The sequence below is a fragment of the Notothenia rossii genome (genome assembly GCF_949606895.1).
Source record: "Notothenia rossii genome assembly, chromosome: 5".
NCBI classification, from domain to species: domain Eukaryota; kingdom Metazoa; phylum Chordata; class Actinopteri; order Perciformes; family Nototheniidae; genus Notothenia; species Notothenia rossii.
Genome location: NC_136903.1, coordinates 29,622,810 through 29,632,798, shown reverse-complemented (window position 1 = coordinate 29,632,798; position 9,989 = coordinate 29,622,810). Strand labels below are relative to the sequence as shown.

Genomic DNA, 9,989 nt, shown 5'->3' with positions numbered 1-9,989 from the left:
GGTTGTGGAATTAATGGACGTGCCGTTGTGCGATTGCGCAACGCAACAATTTACAAACTCTTCAACTACAACCCTAATTATATTTAAAAACATTTTAAAAGGCCTCACGAAATACTTTAATGTAAATGTAAATTTAAATGGGAAGGGATGTGTGTAATGTTGTGATTATTATTCACCCGCGGATCTATGGGTTGGGTATTGTTGCGCACGGACATTATAGTTAAGCGGACTTCCTGTTGATGTGAAATCCAAAAACATTTAAAAAAAAAAAAAAAATACTTTATTCCGAGTTTGCCTGCTTTTCTCTTTGAAGGTCATCACATAACGGTATTGTAATACACGGTTAAATAAATAACAATAAATATTACATCTGCCATAGTTCGCTATTTATAGAGCCCTGGTCAGAAGACTTCTAGACAAACAGGAAGAACTGCCGCCGAAACTGAATATGTGACGTGGATCATAAATATATCAGCAATCAAACTAAATCTTCAATTTCTCTTCACACAATACGTCTCCTTGCATTATCAATACTAATTCTGGCTGACTTTTATATTTTATCCAATCGTTATATTGGTATATGTACACCATAACGGTGCACAGCTGATAGAAAGGGACACCTGGTGGTTAAAGCACGTTATTGAAATGTATTATTTTTATTATTAGATATTAATAGGAGACACAGACAGACAAACTATCCATCCATCCATCTTCTCCCGCTTATCCGTGGTCGGGTCGCGGAGGTAGCAGTTCCAGCAGAGAGCCCCAAACTTTCTTTTCCCTGGCCACATCAACCAGCTCTGACTGGGGGATCCCAAGGCGCCGCCAGGCCAGCGAAGAGATATAATCCCTCCATCTGGTTCTAGGTCCACCCCTTGGTCTCTTCCCAGCTGGACGTGCCTGGATACACACATATTGATAGATGTCTTGTAATGCACTGTTGAGGAACCTGCGACCCTGGTTTTTCATCTCCGGCCTTGTCAGGTATTGAACAATCAATAAATAAAGAACACAGAATTTGTGTGATTATACTAAATGATTTATAAATAAACACCACTGCATATTTACAACTATTACACATGCTGATGTAACGCAAATGTTTCCAACTTAGGATCAATAAAGTATATCTTATCTCTTTCGACTCCACTTCGAGCGATATAATTACTAACAAAGCACTTATATACTAATAAAGGACTGGCTTATCTAAAGCCAGTTGAGTAGCACTTGAAATGTTTGGCTCTATGAAACCTGATGCACTTATATGATTCTGTTTTCTTCAAGTTTGTATCTTGTTGGTTGAACGCACTTATTGTAAGTCGCTTTGGATAAAAGCGTCAGCTAAATGCAATGTAATGTAAAGTAAGATGATCGATGGCTATGCCATATTTGCCTCTGAACCTTGACAAGTGCATGTTTCAGACGGGGATTTTTTTGACGGGGTGGACCCGTTCAAATCCAGTTTTGGACAGTCTGCTGTGGTTCCATCCCATTTCAAAGTATTGTTCGATGCTCGGCGTAACCCTATTAATTTATTGTGTGAACGAGGCGATATAGAGATGTTGGAGCTGTCATTATTAGGCTGTTATGTACTGTTGGAGTGGGCCTATTGTTTTGGGATATTTGTGGAGTTAGGTGGTCCGTGAGTGTTTTTTTATTAGTTACGTGGTCCTTGGTATGAAAAAGTTTGAGAAACACTGCGCTAGTGGATTAGATACGGGGGGAGCCCCGCTGCGGGGAAATTATGCAGATGGCCAGTCCGCCCCTGAAAAATGTTTTTAAATGTTGTAATCATCTCGCGACCACCACTCGGGGGAACCCCTGCTCTAATGTACAGCATATTACTTTACACGTGCTATTGGCAAACCACTAGTCTTACCTTTTTGTGAAGTAGCAATTGGCAGGGTACCTTTACCTTTAGGGTAATTTATCTAATTCTGTTTATCGAATTACACCAGAGTCCTTTGTCATCTGCAAACACAGTGACTTCACAGATTTGCCTTTTTGGAAGTCCATTCAGCAAAATGTATCTCCAATATGCTTTGTCACTAACTTGCTGAAACCATATTCAGCAATACATGAACGTTTCGTCTATACTGCACGATAGTAATTTATCAGCAGTACAGTGTTTGTATCAGATTACTGCAACGACCTGAAAGCGTCTCTTCATAGCTTATTTTTAACCTCACTCAGCACTGTGTGTTAAGTATATGCACTGTCTATCTGTCTTTGTGCCAACACCGCGTGGAAAATATGAGAATTAAAATCAATTTAAGGAACTTTAAATACAACATCATGGTTTGCACCTCGATTTGGCAATATTTACTGGTAGATCTAACTTAAGCTGCACTCACAGTAAGTGTAATTAATTGAATTCCGTGTCATCCTGTTTATACTCTGTGTGTACCTGACAGGTCTTGCTATCAGTACTATGAGTCATGTGTCAGATTACAGCATAATCGTGGATGACTTTACCCATTTATCTTTAAACCCAGACTCAGCAATGTCTTTTGCGCTGTCATTCAGTGTAAATAAAGCCACACAAAGCAATCCCCATGGTCAGCTGCATTCAACTTTTGGTCCTAGGTGGAGTACTTTGCTGAAATGTATATATATACAATTACACCAGGGTCCTGTGTCATTTTTAAAGCTGTAGAAAGGAGTTCATCATGTTCTTGGGTATTGATTGGCCTATTGTTTACGTTTTGAATAGTATATGTGATGTGCCGGTAGAGTTGCTTTTTTAAGAGCCACGAGCAGTTTCTCCTTTCAACCAACACACAAGTCTATAGATGTACATGAGAGTAATTTAATAGAATAACCAGCTGCAGTGTGTTGTCTTTTATATGTCAGAATACATCTAGCACTAACCGACACCTGTAACGCTGACAAATTAATAAATTGTTTACCTTTCCAAGATAGAAACATAATAACAATTTGTGGTTTGGTGTAGTTAGGGGCAACTTTTTCTAAAGCTGCATTCACACGATACACAGTAAAACGTCTCTGCGCTGACGCTACATGTGTGCTTGCACTGTGCTCAAAGTTCAAATTATTTCAATTTTGACCTAGTTACCGCAGACCTTTCACTGTGCAACCAATCAGATGGCAGCTAAATGAAGCGGCTCCAGTTAGCAGGGGACAAAACCATAGATACAAAACTGAACAGGCTGTTTTCACCACAAGGCTAAAATAACTGGATGGCTTACCTGCCTGTCAGCCTTCCATCTCGTGCACAAATTTATCTCGTGCCCTCATTGGTCATGTGCGCGTTCGTGTGTGTTGGAGGAGGGGCTCTATAAGGAAGTCAGAAGGAAGGGGCAGATTTTTTTCTGCTGCGTACTTTCAAATTCTAGCGCACTCAAGCTGGTTTCTCCATTCTTACCTACCCTACCGCGGGTAGTGGCATTGTCAACTTTACAGAGACTGCAGGAAGTCACTGGATAAGGATCAAGGAATAGTTAATTAAAACTAGTTTAGAAATATAAATTCAACTGATCGTCCATACATTTTAAGAGATGCCACTATTTTACTATGCATATTTTCTACTGTATACCCATTCCGCTCATTTCTGTGGAGGATGCTTGGGTCTGATTTATTTTTCTTTCATTGAATCTGTTATTTTCAAATTGTTGTTTATTTTTTAATGGGGATGCCAGCAAACACTTTGCTAATGGGGATCCAAAAAAAGGAGAGGGAATAAATAACTGGCTTTTTTTACTTCAGGAAGGACTCCTCTGTGATCATTCTGTGTGTGTGTGTGTGTGTGTGTGTGTGTGTGTGTGTGTGTGTGTGTGTGTGTGTGTGTGTGTGTGTGTGTGTGTGTGTGTGTGTGTGTGTGTGTGTGTTTGGGGGGGGGTTTGGGATGGTGTGTGTGTGTGTGTGTGTGTGTGTGTGTCAGCAGCAAGTGCTGACATTTTGAGAAGCCAATGAGAGCAGCAATTACCACGCTTAGCAAAACAATTAGTACATACTTTTCACTCAGCTAGCACTAGCAGCAGATGTGTGTTTGTGTGTGTGTTTCCCCTCACAGGGTCTTGTGTGTCAGTTTGTGGTCCCTTAAAGACCCAGTGAAGTGTGCGCCTGTGCATGATCTGTTATGCTAATACATATAGTAATGACCAAAATTGTCCATTGGAACCCATATCAAAAGATGTTGGAATAGCAATGAATTTGACGAGTTTTGAATTTGCCGCCTGGAAATCCGCAGTTGACCTCCGCCTTCGTGGGCGTGGCTTGCGATCTACTGCGTGACGTCACGAGATGGTCGCCGCCGAAGTGTTTACATTCATCACAGTTTATTGTTTCTCTGTTTCAAAGTCGAATTTATCAAAGTATTTTACTGGAAAGTGTGTCGGAGTCAACTGGAAGTGATTGCACATCGAGAAAACCTGACAATGGAGGCGACAGTGAAGAAAAACACTGAGGAAGTGGCGAACCAGGAAGGACTGGGAGCCTACCTAAATACAGTGTTCTGTGCAGTGAACACTTCACAAGGGACTCCTTTGATGAAAGTGCTCTACTACGAGCACAGATGGGCATTGCGACAAAGAGGACCTTGATCCTGAAGAAGGGAGCAATTCCAACTGTTTTCCCCAGAGTTGGGACTTCAGCTGTGGGACAACTTTCAACGTCAACATCAAGACCGGCTCGATCTGCATTTGCAATGAGAGAGAGAAAGCGGGTAAAGTTGTTAGGCCTAATTTGTTGATGTTGAATCAGGATTTAATTCCAGTGGCTAGTAGTCTCCTGAATTATTATTGTTGAAATGGTATGAGCAAGGTGTAGGCCTATACTGTTTTGGATAATTTTTTAATCCATTTCATATTGTGTACATTTGCAGAAAGTAGAAGAACTCCTGGCAGAATCAGAAGTGGAGAGTAGCAGTTTTGCTTCCACAGAGGAATCAATGGAGATGGCCACTGACACAGACATGGCACCGGAACAGGTTTGTGATTGCCCCCAGGTTTTGTTTTAGATGAGCACATTGGCTGGTTTTACCTTGCACATTATCATGACTGGCACACACAGTGGACACATAAAAAAAAACCTTCTTTGTAATATGCACTCCTTAGATCTTACACTTGTTATGTAAAACAAAAAGCTTAGCATTAGTCTTGTTCCAAACACCAAACATGCAACCGGCAAACCAGTCTGCTAAATATAATTATTGTAGAAAGTTGCTAGTCAGGCATGATATTGACTTACATATGCATTGGCTCTAGCTAAGCATTACTGTAGGGTACATGTTTATCATGATAATATTGTCTAGAACTTCTAACCCCTCGAACATATTTTTCAACATCACACTATGAAATGTATGTTTTCACCTGGCAGGAACGACAGAGTCAAGATCAGGCCTGCCAGACAGACTGGACTCCAACAGCTACTGTCAGCATCAAGACACAGACTGGGAAACAACTCACAAAAACAAAGACACAGTCAAAGGTTAATGCCACTATTGATTGGTTAATAGTACTGCACTATTAAATCGAAGTTTAATCAGTTCCTAAAAAAAAAACAACACAAAGGTTTGACAGGATGAGCGAGTGTGTCATATAATACTGTATTACAGTACGGGATATTCCTTCTAATGTTGAGTTTGTTAACTCTAAATAGTAAGCAACAGATCAACATAGATTTGTGGTTTTATATAAACACAATATAGTATTCCATTGATCATTTCCTTTCCAGCATGCCAGGTGACGCCCGAGATGCTGACTGCAAGTCTACCAGTACCAGGGAGGCAGAGAAAGCTGAAAGTCCATGGCACCAGAGACCCAGCTACACCTGACCAGCCACCACAGGCTGCCTCTAGCAGCAGCAGCAGCCAGGCGTCAAAGCTGGAGCAACACCAACTGGAAGACGCGTCGTCCAGCAGTCCAGCTGCACCACCATCAGTATCAGGCTCCTCAGACTGGGAACCCAGTAGCTCCATCTCAGCGGCTGATTCTTCTGACAAGTCAGATCTGTCAGAAAGTCGGGAAGCATTTGGGGATGAGATCTGCCGCAAGGAACCCAAATACATCATCTTTGGCTCCAGCCTCGGGAAACTGCTACAGTGGTGCCACTGTCCATCTTGCGGCAGCGTCGACATCCGTCAAGTGTGGACAACCACTGGAACACTATTTAAGATCCACCAAACATGTGACTCCTGTCTGCAGGCAACTGAGTGGCAGAGTCAACCGAGCATTGGAAACTTCTGTTACTGTTTGCCGGTGCGTCGCCAACAAAGGTGCTGCGAGTCCTAAACCACATGGGTGTGATGACCTACGTGAAACGAACATTCTTCTCACACCAGCGAGACATCCTGCAGCCTGCAATACAGGATGTATGGACGCAACAACAGGCAGCCCACATTGCGATCCTGCAGACTGAAGGGCGACCTCTGGTTCTGGGGGGTGACGGCAGGGCCGACAGCCCTGGACACTGCGCAAAATTTGGAACATACACTACAATGGAGCTGGAATCAAATGTGGTGCTAGACCTACAGCTGGTGCAGGTACAGTTTATATTGTTCAAGTTCAGGGTTTTGTGTGAGAAATTTAAAACTTCATCTGTAAATATTGTAATAGTAACAGTGTTTCAAATCATATTCAGCTCATTGCAGAGCTCCTGTCTAGTTATCTGCCTAACTGGAATGTTCCCTGCTGTATTTTCAGAGCAACGAGTGTGGTGGGAGCTACCAAATGGAACTGGAAGGCCTGAAGAGGATGGTGGCCTTCTTTGAGGACATCCTGGAGATTGGCACTCTCGTCACAGACCGACATCGCCAGATTGCCAAATGGATTAGAGAGAATATGCCGTACACAAAACATCTGTATGACATCTGGCATGTAGCCAAGTATATGTGTCAATGTTGTTTCTTTTGAAGTTCAAGGAGTAGAGTCTTCTATTTAGGCCTGTCGCGATAATCGATAAATTGACTTATCGTAGGATAAATAAAAATGGACTCGATAACTTTTCTGAGCTCGATAAATTGCCGTTTACATAAAGATGTGACCAGCATTTTAGCCTGGAGCGCTGTGGCTGCCAGGCGCGCTGTGAGGGGCGGGGCTGACACACAGCCAGGTCAGGACACTCCGCGTGCACGTGCAGCAGCGTAGCAGCCAAATTAATAATATAGCGACAAGCGGGAGACAACGTGTGACTTACTCGCGGGGAATTTAAAGTGAAATGGAATTGGTTACAAAACCTAACTACACATCTCGATTCTCCGGTGTGGCAGTATTTTGGATTCAAACCAAATCAACGAGGCGAACCTACGGACTTGAATGAGCCGGGCGGTGTGTCACATTGGTTTAAAAAAGGTATCGACAAAAGCAGTTAATACCACGCATTTTAAACCACCTAAAACACAACCACCCCATTCCGTTTTTCCAGCTGGGAGCAAACACGGCAACTGGAGATGGAGAGCCCCCGCCCGACAATGCAAACATGTTGGTGTTCCTTGCTCGAAAACTTAGAAAAACAGATTTGGATATGGCCTGTTGAGGCATCTGGGTCTTTGACAGTGGACTGTACACTTGACTGTTTTTTTTGCTTCTGAGATAATGTGTGCTCAATATATATATATATATATATATATATATATATATATAAATGATATTTATATATATATAAATATAATTTATATATATATATATATATATATATAATTATATATATACATATATGAGAGAGAGAGCTCTGTTTTCCAGCCTGACTATTTAATTTATTGTTTTGGTTGTGTGATTTAATTAATTTATTATAATTTAATTAATTTGTTTTATTTATTATATATAATTTATATATTTTAATATTATTTCACATTTCATTTGCAATGTTGAATGTTCAATAAAAAGTTATGTTTGAAAGGATGTACTTGAATTCTTATTATATATTATCATTATGTCTAAAATGGTCTTAAAACGGTGCCGACAATATTATCGTTTATCGCAATAATTTCCAGAAAAATGTATCGTCCAACAAAATTAATTATCGTGACAGGCCTACTTCTATTGAGTTATCGTAAAGTTGTTATCACCAGACAGACATTGCAGCATGCAGTGTCACAAATCTTATTTGCACACCTCACTCAAATAGATAGATCTCTTTATGATGTCAGTTTTATTTATTGTCTTTGCAGCTGTTGGGAAGAAGCTGAAAGCCATCTGCAAGCTCAAGGGCTGTGAGGACCTGAAAGCATGGCAACAGAGCATCATCAACCACCTGTACTGGGCAGTGGTTTCCTCCACGCAAGACGACGCGGAACTGATTGTGGATAAATGGAAGTCGGTGGAGCGGCATGTCCTAAACCTCCACAGGGGCCATGGTGGAAAGTTCCCCACATGTGCGCACAAGAGACTACAAGGCAGGGCTCACAAGAAGAAGTGGATCAAACCAAGTGAGTTTAGAGTCAATACTCCTTTTTCTGATATGGTGGCAGACGTGACATTTAAAATTACGTCTGTTGCGTCAGCAACGGGTGACTGTAATTTTAACCGTCATCCACCGCCAAAAGGAGTATGGAATGTATACAGTGTGCATACTGAGTGATTAAAAACCCAGGACATACCCAGCAGCAACAATGTACCGACTGTCTTATGGTTGGGTACATAATCCAAAAAGTTACGTCTGAGCAACAAACATTAGAATTGATCATCCATAATGTCAAGCACTGCCATTGAGATTTGTTGAGGATTGATTTATTGATCTGTTGATTGAAGGTTCACTATCAGCTGTCAAACTGGAGAAACTGGTGACAGACAAGATGCTGTGCAAGGACATCGGCAAGCTCTCTGCCGTACACCAGACGTCCAAGGTGGAGGGCTTTCACAGCCTCATCATTCAGTTTGCACCAAAGTCTTACGTGTACACCTACACTGGCATGCTGTGCAGGTTGGTCTTTTCAGCATATAATTCGAAGGCTTGTACTGTACCAGCTAAAAACTTGTTTCAGTTACTTGGGAATGGGCGTCTTTGTACCATGCCGAACCAGGTCCCCGTGCTGTATAGAAGCTTGCGACGTTACGTCACATCTCCCATAGTGTGTCAAAATGGAGGAAGGAACTTTGATGAAGTTGTCAACTCCAAGACACACATTGCCAGGACTAAAATAAAACACTAAATCACTTTCTGAATCAATATCAAGTTAAATAGAGCTGTTCATGTATAGACGTGGAATAATTACAAAAGAGAGATATTTCTTTTCACATTTTTAAAACTGTTTATTTGTTTATGCTAACAGAACCCTTCTTGCCGGACTGCATTACAACGAGAATGCCAGCAGACATACTGCAACTACGAAGGCGGGAGAACAGAGGTTCAAAATCCGCTACCCCAAGTACAAGGCTAGAGGTCATGTTGTGAAGAAGATCCTAGTAGAGGCAACATTCAGCTAGTTTGAAATGAAATTACTCAAAATAATATTGTCAAGATTGGTAATGTACCGGTACTACTACTTTAGGAACTAATTCAGTTCAAAACCCGAATTGAAAGAATGATCTCGGCTTGATGACAGACATCATTTATTATTAGAGAACATTATAAAGTGCAAGTTTTGTATTCTGTCTTTGAACACTGTTGCAGGCTATGTGGATGATCTCATGAGAGAGGTGGTCGACCTCTGCAAGAAACCCAGCGCAGACAGGCCTGTACAGCTGGAGGAGCCTCCCACTCTGTTCTCGGCAATGGAGAAGCCTGACAAAGCAGAGGCCATCAAGGCACATGCCAGTCGTTGCAAGACCAAATAGTCTGTCACTGTGCATCTTCAACTGTGCAACTGTATTAAACATTCACTTCAGAACTGTATTGTCACTGTCCTTCTTCATAACCGTGATAGTCCATGGATGGAAACTGTAGACGAATTTGGTTCACTGCACAAGAGGGCAGTGGCACTCTTATGTCGCGTCCTAGGTAACCCCAGCAAAGTCTCACCAGCTGGCGGTAGGCTGTGTATCGGTGGCGTCTGCAAGATAAAACATTACCTGCTAACCATTCAGTGTTCTGTA

The 9,989-nt window shown here is 41.7% G+C and overlaps 2 protein-coding genes across 2 annotated transcripts; both read left to right on the top strand.

The window, feature by feature from the left end:
* Positions 1 to 4,474: 4,474 nt before the first annotated feature.
* On the top strand, positions 4,475 to 6,119 carry LOC307041141 (uncharacterized protein). Its single transcript, XM_079684469.1, has 4 exons — positions 4,475 to 4,681; positions 4,841 to 4,945; positions 5,335 to 5,445; positions 5,692 to 6,119. The coding sequence occupies exons 1-4, from the start codon at positions 4,532 to 4,534 to the stop codon at positions 5,701 to 5,703; spliced, it is 378 nt and encodes a 125-aa protein (XP_079540595.1). The 5' UTR covers positions 4,475 to 4,531; the 3' UTR covers positions 5,704 to 6,119.
* A 1,978-nt stretch (positions 6,120 to 8,097) lies between these two features.
* Positions 8,098 to 9,731, top strand: LOC307038783 (uncharacterized protein; the record flags this gene model as incomplete). Its single annotated transcript, XM_079680461.1, has 4 exons — positions 8,098 to 8,383; positions 8,706 to 8,877; positions 9,227 to 9,375; positions 9,568 to 9,731. The coding sequence occupies 4 exons, from the start codon at positions 8,098 to 8,100 to the stop codon at positions 9,729 to 9,731; spliced, it is 771 nt and encodes a 256-aa protein (XP_079536587.1).
* Positions 9,732 to 9,989: the final 258 nt, after the last annotated feature.